Source organism: Pithys albifrons, chromosome 8 (genome assembly GCF_047495875.1).
Source record: "Pithys albifrons albifrons isolate INPA30051 chromosome 8, PitAlb_v1, whole genome shotgun sequence".
Taxonomy (NCBI): Eukaryota; Metazoa; Chordata; class Aves; order Passeriformes; family Thamnophilidae; genus Pithys; species Pithys albifrons.
In genome coordinates this window covers 25811457-25825631 of record NC_092465.1, presented here as the reverse complement: position 1 = coordinate 25825631, position 14175 = coordinate 25811457, and the positions used below count along the sequence as shown (strand labels likewise).

General features: G+C 40.3%; 2 protein-coding genes across 5 annotated transcripts in view; one reads left to right on the top strand and one right to left on the bottom strand.

Annotated features, from left to right (window-relative positions):
- The first annotated feature begins 11 nt into the window (after positions 1–11).
- LOC139675162 (alpha-aspartyl dipeptidase-like) lies at positions 12–6935 on the top strand. Its single transcript, XM_071562452.1, has 8 exons — positions 12–169; positions 251–339; positions 1460–1534; positions 2064–2143; positions 3463–3636; positions 4994–5053; positions 5841–5923; positions 6455–6935. The coding sequence occupies exons 1-8, from the start codon at positions 69–71 to the stop codon at positions 6531–6533; spliced, it is 741 nt and encodes a 246-aa protein (XP_071418553.1). The 5' UTR covers positions 12–68; the 3' UTR covers positions 6534–6935.
- Positions 6936–11602: 4667 nt separating this feature from the next.
- Positions 11603–14175, bottom strand: part of NBEAL1 (neurobeachin like 1) — a 79677-nt gene continuing 77104 nt past the window's right edge. For 2 of the 4 annotated variants that reach the window (XM_071562446.1, XM_071562447.1), the window contains 2 exons: positions 13367–13464; positions 11603–12796 (listed from right to left, as the gene is read on the bottom strand). In XM_071562446.1, the coding sequence (XP_071418547.1) occupies positions 12652–12796; positions 13367–13464 (243 nt within the window). In that variant the 3' untranslated portion in view covers positions 11603–12651. Of the gene's footprint in view, positions 13465–14175 lie in introns of all 4 variants that reach the window. The other 2 variants (XM_071562448.1, XM_071562449.1) reach the window with 1 other exon arrangement.

Genomic DNA, 14175 nt, shown 5'->3' with positions numbered 1-14175 from the left:
AAGGGGCGGACCGGGCTGGGCTGGGCCGTGTTGGGCGCGAGGCTCGGCTCGGGTCGGCACGGCTCGGCATGGGGAGCCCGCGGCGGCTGCTGCTGGTCTCCAATTCCACCCTGCACGGAGGGGGATATCTGGGGCACTGCCAGCAGCACATCCAAAACTTCCTCGGGCAGTAAGCGCCGCTCAGGGCTGCGGGAGCCCCCCTGGCTCCGGCCCCGCCGCGCCCACCGCCCTCTCCCCTCTTGTCTCGCAGGAAGGTGAAGCGGGTGCTGTTCATCCCCTACGCCCTGCACGACCGCGACGCCTACGCCCGCAGCGCCAGGGAGAAGTTTGAGAGCCTGGGTAAGGCCGGCCCAGCCGCGGCGGACACGCCAAGGGGCTCCCGGGGATGGGGCACGGGGATGGAGTGCCGGGATGGGGAGCCGGGAAGGGACGCCCGGGCCGACAGCGCGGCACGGCCCCTGCTGCGGGGCACGGAGGGGCTGCCCCGGGGCTGGGCTTGGCGCTGCGTTACGGTCAGCAACGGGAGAGAGCAGCGGGAGCCGTCTCTCCAGCCGTCTGCCTGGAAGTAGATGCTTTAGAGGCCTCCAGAAGAAATGCTGCAGCAAACACTTCTACCCACTTCAGGGAGGAAGATTTTATTCCTAAATACTAAGTTAAATCACATAAAAGAACATTTCTTCCCGTATATGCTCAAGCTGTGCAGCCACGGGTGTGAAGCAAAGACCATTCCTATAAAAAACTTCAACCAGGCAGATCGTTCCATGATGAACAGCAACAGAGCTTTGCTTAGAGCAAAGATCTTTACAGAGCAGGCTATTCAGCAACACCTCCACCTAATATCTATCACTGTTGAGTGTAACTTTGGACCTGTTACTGTAGTAATAATCAGTACTCACTTCTCAGGGCAGCACACTTTGCTCCTTGACTTGCAGGAAGATTGCTGCTATCAAATGTCCATGTTCTTTTGCTTCTCCTGACACTTCCTGGAGTCAGTGAACCCCAGCAAGGCAAATCTGTGAAAGCCAGACATTTTAACAGAAACAAGACTCAGATTACATATTTGCACAAGTGTTGATAGACCAATGATGGCACATCCTGTCAGACTTCAGCATAGCCAACTTCAAGACTAACAGCTTTTGCCTTCTTTTCTAGTTACCTGGTAATGCTCAGTGGGACATTGTGCCTCAGCCTGTACCTGCTGAGTGAAATGCCCTGCTCTTAGACACTGAGCACGTATGTCCACAAAACAGACATTTACTTTGGTACAGCTGGATGCAGAAGCCCTGCATTAATGTAGGAGATACATTCTGTTTCATATTGTAGAGTTCTGAAATTTCCCTGATTGTCTGACAAAAAATTTGGCTCAGGGTGGGGGGCAGAGGGTGGGCAGGGAGACATTGAACATACCACATTCTTCCACCAGACTGAAGTGACAAAGGTAAATACTTTTTCATTTAAGGTTATGGGCTGGACAGCATTCACGAATCTTGTGATCCAGTGGAAGCTGTAAGGAAATCTGAAGCAATATTTATTGGTAAGTTTTAATTCTTGCATCCCATTGATGGTTTATGCCAGGCACTTGATTAGTCCTGCTCAGAGCTGACAGTGTAGACCAACAATTAAAAAGTTGTGCCTAAAAGTTGTTGGAAACCAGAACTTTTATGGGGAGACTGAAGACCCTAAATTTAGCGGTGGGCAGGCAAGTAGGAGAGATTTATTAATGGATCTTTGGTAAGTTTCCAGTTATTAATTTGAACAGTACCTCAGTGTAAAAGCATGATCATCACAGCTGTATCATCACTTTATCAGGTCTAAGAAGATTTAGTCCAACTACCATGCTCCTGGTATTAGAACAGTCCACTGCCAAACAGCCAGTGTCAACCTTACATGAAGGACTCAGGACATGAGCTTGCAGCCTGCCCAATGACCATTCTTCCAAAGCTTCTGGTTTTACTGCTGCTCAAAGCAGAGCATAGAACTCATTGAGCCTGCCCAATTTGTAAAGGCTTCAATTAAAACTGGTAGTGAAAACATGTGAAATAAGCTGGACTTTCTTTCTGCAGGAGGTGGGAACACATTCCGTCTCCTGAAAGCTCTTTATGACAACAGTCTGATTCACGAGATCAGGAAGAGAGTTCTTGAGGTAAAACAACACAACTCTGATCAAGTCTGAATGGCAAGATCTCGTTCATAAGCTTTTGTTCAAACAAATCCAAGTTGATTTTACATCTTTGTTTCTAATATACTTCCAACTGTTGAGCCAGCTCAGGCAACCTGGTGAACTGAAAACTGTGGCCACATAAAGCTGTCATTAAGTCATTGAAAAGACTAAGGTCAGCAGTCTATCTTTCTAGAGCAGTTTCCTACATGTGGGACTGCAAGACCTTGAGAGGTACAATGCTGCGTAGAACCTTAGATGTCCCTCAACTTAAAATATCAGTGGATAGCAGTGCAGGATTTAGTTCACGCCCAGAAACCCTGTTTTTCAGCTTGAGATGTCCACTTTGTGTCTTTTTGATAGATATAGATGTGTTCATGTTGCAGGTTGTCTGCTAATAAACTAGTGATAAAATCGGACCCACATGTGCTTTTTAGACAGGGTTCTGTTGGTGTTGAAAATTACATAATTACTTTGTGTATCTCCTTGCAACTGGGAGGTGTGAGTGCCACTGAGCCTTCTTGGTCAGCAGCCCCATTCTGGCTGGTAAATCCTTTAAGGCACAGGAAGACACCATCTCTGGAGGAGAGCAGAAGCAAGGTATTCCCTTAGCAGTGTGGAACTGCAAATCACTTTAGGCAGATTTATGCAGGCCCAGTAGGCCGCCTGCCAAGAAGAAAGGTTAGTTAGGCTTGTCTTAATACATAGAAAATTAATGTCCGTTGTGGGTAGAAAATTCTGAAAATGTTCAAATACCAGTGAAGTCTGGATAACTATTCAGTAATATTAGCACCAATTCTCTCAAGATAACTTATTTATACAACTTTTTGTTACCTGTAAACTTGTCTATTTGTGTGGCATTCCTCCCTGTGCAGCGTAATACTCAGTACTAATACCTAAACTGGTAAGCTGATGCTGTGATAACATTATATTAGCTTCAGATTGTCTACTTCTTCAGAAACTAGTTAAAAGCTAGTTCAGGTAATTCCTGTGACTGCAATCTAGACAGGTCTCTCCCCTCTTCATAGCAAAGTCCAATATATGCTCTAACAACTTGTAAGCTCTCTTGTGATGAGGTCACAGAGTTGTGAGTAGGGGACAGGAGCAGGTAATTCTCTGACACAGACAAGCTATTGTCCACCTCAGAACCTGAATTCTTGTTCTTCTGCTTATCACCTGTAAAGTGAGATAAGCTAGAAGGACTAAGCCTGATCTGACTGGTGAGTCTCAGATTGATAGAAGATGCTATAAAATGCCGTTCCTAGTTGTGATACTGCATACTGATCATTGCTTTTGTCTTTCAGGATGGGATTCCTTACATGGGATCCAGTGCAGGAACTAACGTGGCTACTGTCAGCATCAATACCACCAATGACATGCCAATTGTTTATCCACCTTCCCTGCAGGCCCTAGGTTTAGTTCCTTTTAATATTAACCCCCACTACCTGGACCCAGATGTTAAAAGCACTCACATGGGCGTAAGTAAAGCCTGCCAGAGCTGACAGTGTAACCAGGGTGCGGAGGTGTAACCACAGTGTGCATTTGTGAGGCCTTACAACGCTACAGAATGTCAAACAGCTGCTCCCTAAAGAAACTGGAAACGACAGTGAGGCAGTAACACTTCACTTCCTTCTAAAACTTTTCTTTGCGTGGGTAGAGGAGTTGGCAACAGTGTTAGTGAGGTGAAAAAAGTGTTTTTCGCAAACAGAAGCTTTGCAATGTCTGAAATATTGTCAGTTGATACCTGGCACAGAATTGGGGAATTTAAAGAAAAAAAAACCTACAGAAACAAAACCCCCTGAAATGTTAAGATGCAAGTGTGATTCTGGAAAGTTCTGCCTTGCCTGAAGAAACCATCAGAACAGGAAGATCTTGAGATTGCATGCAGTCTGTTGCATAAGAAAATACCTAGGCACTGGTGTCCTTGCAGGGAGCACACCCTGTAATGCCCAGTACTGAGCAGGCACATGCTCAGCAGAGCTGAAGGAAAAAACACTTAAGCCATCGAGCACAAAGAGACATCCCAACTGTACAGAATAGCTTCTTGAATAGCTTGTCAGCTACTTCCTCAGGGAACAGTTTTTGTGGTGTGTCTTTTAACAACCCAAATACTTTCCTCCTTATAATCAAAATTTCATAGTTAGAAGAAGAGTTAGGAAACAATGTAGAGATGGTGGATATGGGTGTGCTTCTAAAATTTAGATGAAGTTGTAGCTTGTCAGTAGATAAGCAGGCAATCTTTTCCCTGTAAGTAACTTTTGCTGTTTGCCTGTGAGGAGGCTGTAAGCTCTGTACTGTACCAAGTCCCTGCTGTGTTCCTGTGTTTCCTTACCCATAAATCCTTCTGGTTAGATTTCTTTAACTACCGTTGCTCAGTTCAGCAGCAAACCTTGGGAAACACAGTAGAAGAAATATTCTTCAGTGTAATACCTACTTGAAGACAAACAAGCAAATATTTAACCACTGGAAATCCATGGTCCACTACCTTCTGTTATAAAGGTGGCACCTCAGGCATTTGCTTCCACCACTTTCCTCAGTGCACACTGAGACAGTAGTAAAACAACAACAAACAAAAAGATGAATTGTGCAGAAATAAGTTTTAAGGCTTTTTTGCATTGAGATTGTGCGAGTTCTGTTTGATCAACCTGCAGTAAATTGCCACTAGTGATGAAGGGTAAAACACATATCTGTTAGAGTCAATCCTGCCACTCCATTCTGCTTGAGGGGAAGTGCCTGCTTTGTTTAATGTTATGAATGGCTTGGTGTCATGCTACTTGGATAGCTCCAAGTCCTGCCTTACAGCCTGGGAAGCTAAATCTACACTCATTATTGCAGGAGACAAGAGAGGAAAGAATCCGCCAATACCATGAAGAACCAAACACTCCTCCAGTTCTGGTGAGTAGTGGTTTTCAATCGGGAAGCTCATGGCTGTAGCATGAGAAATATTTTAAATGCATTCATGCCAGTTTTCTGTGTGGGTTACTCTGCCTGACAAGCCCTACAGAACTGTGCATGGAAGACTGATTATATTCTTGCTAAGAGCTTCCACCTTGGCTTTTGCTCACTTGCAGAAAAGGGGTTAGAGCAAATGAAGTCCATTCTGTATGTGATGCTGCTGAACACTGTATTTCAGGCAGCTCTGATCTTCCCAGTCACTGGCCACCAGTCAGGCATTGTACATGGGGAGTGGTGTGCATGCAGATGGTACCTTAATCTTTCTGCAGATATTCGTAACTGTAATCTCTAATACCACTTCTGATTTTGCCTGTTCAGTAGTATATATGTAATTTCATTATGTCTGTCTAGGGAAATGGGATGTCTGTGTTTCCTGACCCTGTGCTTGAAGTTGGAGTAAACAGTTTGTGCTCTAACAAACGCAGCTGGCTGTTGCTTGGCCCAAACTGGATCTAAAAATGATAGGGTAGTGGAAGTAACTGTGGGAAAAAAACACACTTTGCTTTTGTCCTTAATGGTTTCTCCTTTAAAAGTGGGAACTGAAACAAAAAAATCAGCTTATAAAACAAGATAACTCACCTAATTTTGTCTTTGCATCTTTGTTAGGTAAGCGAGAAAGTCTAGTCTGTAGTCATGCTGAGATGCACTAGACTGGACTGCTTATGGCAAGCATTCCTCCCCTTTCAAATAGCTTGAGAATCATGTGAAATGTTTCCACCTACACTAGGGCTTGCGGGAAGGTGCCATGCTGCTCGTGGAGGGAGACAAAGCCACGCTGCAAGGAGTTACAGGAGCACGTCTGTTTCTGAGGTAAATGCTTCATTTGAATTGTTATCCTCCTTCAGACAGAAAGGAAGAGAAGCTTCTATTAGACTCCTGGCACATGCTGCCCGTCCCCCACATCAGAAGTTACTTCATCCCTTGGTTCCATTTTAATTTGGGGAAAACAAGTAGTTTTATGCTCCAAAGGAGCAGGCAGTATGACAGCAGCCTAGATGATGTCTAACTTACCCAGTAAGTGCTATGGCGTTACATCCATGATGCTTCTGATTCCAAATTGTAGTTACACTTCATAAAAGAGCCCCAGTACTCAGCTCTGTTATTGAAAGTCAGGGGAATGCCAGTCTGGTCCTAATGCATGCAAGAAAACCCATGTCTTTAATCATATGAACATTAGTAATGTTCAAATCTAATACAAATGTGCCACAGTCCAGGCAAGGAAGGGAGTCAAAACTCTGCTTGTTAAGAATAAGGATGCCTTGTTCCATCCCTAGAAACAGATGGAAGCACAGTAGTCCCAGCTCCTGTTAAAGCTCACAGCATGGTTTGTCTTTTTTACAGGGGTAAGAAACCAACTGAACATGAGCCTGGAACAGATTTCAGTTTCCTCCTGATTGACAGTAATCCCCCAAATCTGTAGCCTTCCATATTCTACAGCAAAAGTTACTATATGGGGAAGACAATGAGGAAGAAGAACAGATGCTTTTAAGTCCCAGGGTGGGTGGGGAACCTTAGCTTTATAAATAAATATGTATTAGTGGGCTTTTTTCCTCACTCTAATTCATGTCTTGGACACCACCTTCCCAGCAAAAAGACATTTCAATACTTGAGTAATCATAACTATTCAAAGTCTGAACGGGTCTGTACTTTCATGTATCCACTTTGATTCCTTCCCCACGGAAAAACAATGTTACTTCAGGACCCCAAGTCAGCTGTTCTGCTGCAGAGCTTTACCTGCTAAGTAAAGAATTGTTCACTCAGTGTACCCCCACAGTTCATTTAATCTTTGTGCTATTAATAAAGGGAGAATTTATGCATTCAATTACTTTTATTTGCTTCAGACTTATGTTAAATATATACAATGCTAATTATGTACAAAAGTGTGCATGTTAAAAATTGTCAGGTTACAAACTTGCAAATCCTAGAAAAGTGCAAAATTGTAAAACATCTTCCACCATGCTGTACAGGAAAAAACTCCATCATTAGCCAATATACACACTCTTAAAACATACTGATCAAAACAAAGTAAGACATACAGTATACGCTTAAAGCACCCAGAGGGAAAAAGATATTGCACAGAAGACTGACAGCAAGTTCATTACAGTGCCTGAAGGCTCATATTTGAAAGCAGCTATTTCAACACTCCTCAGACCTAATATTTAACTCTTTAAAAGGCATTTTTTGGTATTTAAAAATCCATTTGTAATGACATAATTGCACAACCTGTATGAATTACCAGCAGATATGGTTTACTGTTGCTGTAAGGCCTTTGCTTCCACTCCCTCATTAGCTGTGGTAAAAATTCATCAGGCAAACTGAGTAGCATCACAGTTTCCATCACCACTGACCAAAGGGAGGTAAGTCTTACACGTAGCATTTCTCTAATCTTATATTAAGATGCTCCAGCATAGTGAAGGCTTGAATCAGAATACATATTTCTTTGAATTCTTTTTCCCCCCTCATGGCTTTCTCTAAGCAACAGCTCACAGCTGGGTATGACTAAAGCAGTACTGTCAGGTGCAAGATAAGTTTATTTTAAAAAGTTATTTCAAGGCAAAAAACCTTGATAGGAAAATACTGACTAGATAGGAAACTAAATAAACAAGTGGCCTCAAGTTCAGTTAGATCTATGTTGCATATGGCTGGAAGTTTTATATTCCAGTCTCAAAACATCTTAGCAGCTTTAAACCGTAATCTACACTGACAATCACGCTTCTGGGACAGAAGACATATTATGAAATTGGGACTGTGCTGAGTATAATCACAGACCTAAGCTTTGGAAATACCTACCAAATTTTCCAAGTCCACTGGACAAAACTAGGAATAACACACAAGTGAAGGAACTCTACTGAAAAGAATTGAAACACATTTTATCTAGACCATTTAGGTAGATGGTAACTAAAAGAAAGACACACCAGTCTTCTTCCACAGATGCACAGCAAAAAGGTGAATTAAAACCAAACAAAGGGAACCTTGTACTAAACACTGCAAGCAGTTCCTCACATAGGGGTGTTCGAGACTGCAGTAAGGTCAGTGGCACTCAACTGAAACTGCAGAGCATGTTACGGTGCCATTCAGGCGTTTCTACATTCAGGCATCTGATGACTATAGTAGTGAAGAAGGGGACAACAGCATCTTATCAGTTTTAAATGCTTGAGTTTTTTAATTGCAGTATCTTTTTGGAAAATCCTTGCTTCCTTCAAAATTGTGTGTTAACAAGGGCAATCAGTAATAACAAGATTGGCTCCTTGGGATGGAGGGAAAGACATCTTCCAAACACTTCAGTTCACTCTAACATTGACATACAATGAATCCACATGCATATGAGTCCACAAAAAACTTACTCTCCCCAAAAGGGGACTACTAACAAATGTCAAGTTTACAACTGAAAGTCAAAAATCATAAAAAGACCTAGAAAGCACTGAAGCACATACTTGAATTTCCATCCAACCAAATATAACCCTATGTAGTGCTTTCATGTAACAGTATTTATTAGATCAGGCCTTAGGTTCATGTAAGGATATGCCTTTAATTCTTTGAAAGGAAAAAAGTAAAATACTCAGAGCACCCAGGCTCAGCATTTAACCCAGTTAGCAAGGTGCCTTTAGCAATGGAAGACAGGAATGCTCTCAGGTGACAATGCAGAGCATGTGTCTACACAGACTCTCAATGTAGGAGCAGAAGGACATCAACATGTCTACAGCCCCTCTGGCTCTAAAGCTCCCTACCATTCCATAATCTATATATAGATACACATTTTCTGCTAAATACATGGACATAGTAAAATCTTTGTACAGTATTTGGTTCCTTTATTTATATTTTCTAATGATTTTGTTAATTAAGATTGGGAAAGACTTGCAGAGGAAAGAGGGAGAAGGGAGACATGATTTAGGGAAGTGAGGTATACAGCTCCCATTGACTAAGGCAAGAGTTAAAAGACCTACATAATATTGTGCATTACAGATAAAAATAAATTTATAATTCCTGCAGGACTATCTTAAAGCAGACTGATGTTACCAGTCCCATATAGAATTTTTCCAGTGCAGACACTTAATTCTTTGCATTCATTTAAGGGACAAAGAAATACAAATTTCAAAACAGCCAATTGATTAGGCTATTTAAAGCCTATGAAGACTTTGATAAACCTGTTTTAAGATAATATGCATGACTTAAGGTATACCAGAGCAGGGGGGAAAAGCTTGTTTATATAAATGTTGCAGATGAGCAAAACAATTGTCTTGGTGTGGACATTTTGGGGTTTCATGGGGAAAGTTGTGGGGGCTGTGGAGATTTTGTTTGTTTCAATGGTTTGAGGTTTTTTTCCTTCTATTTCTTTTAAAATCAAACAGGCTTCTTAAAACCTAATTCTCACAATGTGGACTCAATCAGGAGAAGTACAGTTAGTTTAAGATTAGGATTATTATTTTGTGCTGGTAAGGTACATGTATGACAGAAGATGTGGATTCTAGATATGCTATGAGCAAGGAATAGCTAACAAGTATATTGACATAGAAAACCTTGCAGAAGTCAGATGCTACATTGAAGAGCAAGCACTTCACTTTCTGTATGCTTGTGTAGTACAAAACCAGCAAAGACTAGATGGGATTCTTCACTATAGATAGAAAGACAACTAAAATTACTACCAAGAATTATAAGTAAATTGATTAAGAGAAATTTAGCAGACATCTTACTTGAAATAAATGAGAGATGTCTTCTAAATATCCTTTGGTATCCAAGCTCCAAACTGTGCTACAGAGAAGTTACTCAACACTGCTAACTACTTGATCTCATTTATGTACAGGTTTGAAAAGCCTGTCAGATTTCAGTTGCTTTCAGATATAGATATTTACACTCCTACTAACTCATCTTCATAGGTAAGCACATCTTAAACTTTGATAAATAATTAGTGTTGTTCCAAAAATTAAAAATAAGAAGGTATCACCAAGAAGATGGTGACAAATGTAGTGCTATGAAACAAATGTCACTTAAAACTTGTTTCTTCTACTTAATTCGAATTCTCTCATCTCACAGCTTTACTTTTTACATCTAAATAAATCTCTGTTCAAAACCAAAGGAGAATCTTATTTCACCACTACTACCTGAAAAACAAAATGGGATCCTAAGCTTTACTGACTTGAAAAAAATCAAAGAATTATGAAAGTCAGTTCACTAATTCACAGCGTACTGCATAACAGACTGCAATTCAACCGATATAAACAGCTGATGAGAAAAACTCTTTTCTGTTTTAAAAAAATTATTTTCTACTTTCCATACAAATAAGTTAAAAACCAAAACAAACAACATGCCAGCTAATGGTCACACTGACAACTTCTATCTTTTATTTAAAGCTGGGTTTAGTTAATGGCAAAGTGCAAACCTTTGATCATATGGAGCTCTTCCCAGAGGGTCTCTGGCAAGGTGCCCAGTGTGTGACTGCACAGCCCCATCCTCACAGGCCAGATCCAAGATCAAACAGCAGTGGATGCGCCATTCTCCTGGAGCAAAAGCAGCTCAGGCCTTGCCTGCCCCCATCCTCATTCTGCTGCTTTGTGCTGAGCACAAACTAGCCTCAAATCTGATGGCCAGAACTAGTCCACGTTTAAACCTGTCCCAGGTATTTGTGAAGATCACCCAGTGCTTGTGATGCACTGAAATGATGGCATTCAAATGTCAAAAGTCTTGGTCGTCAGTTATTTCCTCCCCAATTATTGCAACATTATCTTTTACTTAAACTGACATACTATTCAGTGTTCTTTAATAATAAACTACTAAAACCATTAATTCAACTGTTGTATAAACATATCTGACCCACAGTAGGATGCTTTCAAACCCTTATGCAAACCTGTCTGTGCAAATGCCAGTTTTCCACTTCATTCTGCCAGCCCAAAACATCATAATTTCCTGTCCCCTCCCCTGCAAATAAACACTTAGCCTCATATATGCATTTAAACACAACACATACACATATAAAACCATCATCTCAATGCCCCAACTGAGTTTTTTCAACTTCCCATAACACAGAAAAATCTCACATTCTGAGCTGAAATTCTTCTAAACTACTCTCCAAAGAGCTACCCTGAAATCCCTTCTTCATGAAATTATAATGGACAAGCATACTTCACTTTCTCATGTACAAACTTAATACTTCCAGAGTATCCTTAGTATTCTAATTGGATAGGTAACTAATTAAAAATAGTATTTTTCACTTCTCTACAGCTTATTTGAAAATATGGGACATGGGTTTTAATTCATTTTTTTTACATACATGGAGCATGAAAAAGCCCCCCACATCATTCTACTTTTGGAAATTTAATCCTCTCTTGGTAGGTGACTCAGGAAAATAATTCTTGCTTCCTCCTAACTTTCCAGATGATCCAGCCTGTCACAGTGACTAGAGTATTGCAACTATGCATAGACCCAATTGTTCACTAGGTCTGATTTATTATTTCATTTACGAAAGTTAAGAAAAAGCAACGCAACTTTCTTTACACAGTACACTAACCACTCACTAAGAGGGATTTCTGTTTTTCCAGTAGAGAAATTGAGGGGTTTTAATGAAACTAATAAAATTTGTAGAGATTATCTTTTAGCAGGGTAAGGAGGTATTACTATTTCTACAAAGTTTATAAATATTGTGCTTAAAGTTAATGAAATGAGATTATACATTATGCAGTTTCTCAGGTAGTTCAACAACTCCCCAGCCACAGGGAATATCTGATAACATTTATAAGAGATACAACATACATCCATTTCAAGAAATAAATAAAAAATAACAAGAAAAGTGATGGTAGAAGGAAGAAAGGGGTAGCCAAAAGGGAACAAACTAGCTAACAATCACTTAGAGTTCAGCCTTGTATCTATACTCCCCTTAACCCATGGTATTTTCTCCTTTTAAGAGATATACATACATGAATATACATATATATACACATACACACATATATACACATACACACATACCTTCACATGCTGATCCAAAAACTTGTGGGTTTCCCTTCAGCACACCAGGCTTTTCTAACAGTATGGGGTTTATCATTTAAATCAGGAACATTTTGAAAATGTCAGATTGATAGGAAAACACACACCCTTCTATCATCATGTATTGGTAAACCAGGAAAAAAAATATCAGTAATGCCTTTTCAGAACATGGCATGCAATTGGATACATGGCATGTAAGGAGCTGGTATTTTCTTTTACCAAGTCTTAAATGCATCTGCAAAATGGATAGATTATCTGGTTTTCCCTGCTTATTTTTACAGGAACAAAAAAAAAAAAAAAACAAGGCTAACAACTGGTTTGGTGAACACCAAGCCAAGAAACAAACAGGTGCTATTTTTAATTAAATTACGCTGCAATGTTGCATAATGATTCTACAGTGAAAATTTATCTTTCATTTGCAGGACTTGCCCTACTAATGAAGCAGCTTGATCTATGACTAATATAAGGATAACAATTCTTCCTCTGTATTTCTACAAGATATTAAATATATCATGGGATTTCTTGGTGTGATTCTTAGTCTACTTAACAATATAAATAGTTTACAGCAGCAAGTATTTCCTACCTCCTTCAGCTCCTTCACCACCTTCAAACTCCTTTGAAGTTATTAATGTCTGTACTTTAAACAACTTCTGATAATCAAGTAGTGCAACACAGATGTTCCTTGCAGAACAGCCTAAAACTGGGCTACACAAAAGAAGAAAGCAATAGCCATATACATGAACAAATTCCAATAAAATGTTCATTGGGCTAAAAAACATACTGAGAAGGTCATAACTGTCAGCTATCACAAATTTGAATCCAACCATTGCAACTGCCAGAATGTTAATTAACTAGGGAATAACAATGCTGTCAAAGCAAAGCCAAAATTCTTCTTTGTGATCAAGGAGCATCTGGCCCTACTCAGCTTTAAATCAAATGCTACTTATCTTAAATTCAATTAGTAAGCTTGGGTTTGGAAACCTGTGGGGTTTTTTAGTTTTGTTTGGGTTTGTTGGGTTTTTTTTCCTCCCAAAACACAGTTTTAGCAGCTGTTGAGAGAGGGATTCTGCTGTGACCAAGTCAACACAGTCAAGGAAAAATATGCAAGCAAGCTAACTTGCATGAGCACAAATGCTTACTGCCACACCGCTACCAGAGGTTCTTCGTCAACAGACTTAGGAATTAAGCCCCTGATTACATAGTTATACATTTAAAGTGACAAAAAGATTAAACATGTTTCTGGAATCCGTGAGAGAAGGTAGAAGCAGCAATCACTTGGAATCTTGAGTGTTATATTCAGTCTCTCCTGATGAAATCTGGCTGAGCCGTTTGCTTGATCCCCACAGCTTTCGGGAAAGCTGCCCTGAGCGCATCTGTTTAAAGTAATTCAGAGAAACAAAAGGAGGGGGAAGGGATAAGGTGGATAAATTAAAAAGGAATTCAGACACTGATTCTGGTGAAATGCAGACACTACAATGTACTGCATAAACAAAACTAGACCAACAAAAATTACTCGAAAACAAACCAAAAGTAACACTTAGGGATGATTCTTGGGACTGACAAAAGCAACACACAAAACACTAACCACAGCCTTCTCTGATTCTGAACAGCTAAAGAGATACTGTTAAATAATTTGTACTTATATCCTTAACCTACTTCAAATGGCTTAGCAAGTGTTTAGATTGCCATTTTGATAGAAAGGGAAATAAAAAGAAGTGAATGTCAAGCAAAAATGAACCAAATGAGAAGAAAGAGCATTTTATTTCAGAGATTTGAAACAGAAATTCCTAGAAGGGAAAAAGAAAAGAGAACCAAGATGCAGAACAGCAATGGCAGAATGAAGGAAAAATAGAAAGGTGTCAGATTTATAGTCTTCCAAAGATCCTGAGTGAAGTATTCGGAATAAAGTTCAAAGCAGAGCTTAAACGAGAGCACTCCATAAGTTAGGACAGATAACAAGCAACCAGAAGCCACATTAAATCCAGCATCTGGTAGGTCTGCAATCTGACAACAATTTGTAAGCAACTATCTTAATTTACTCCTTAAGTACAAGGTTGATGATTGACCAGTAGTGATCAGCCTGG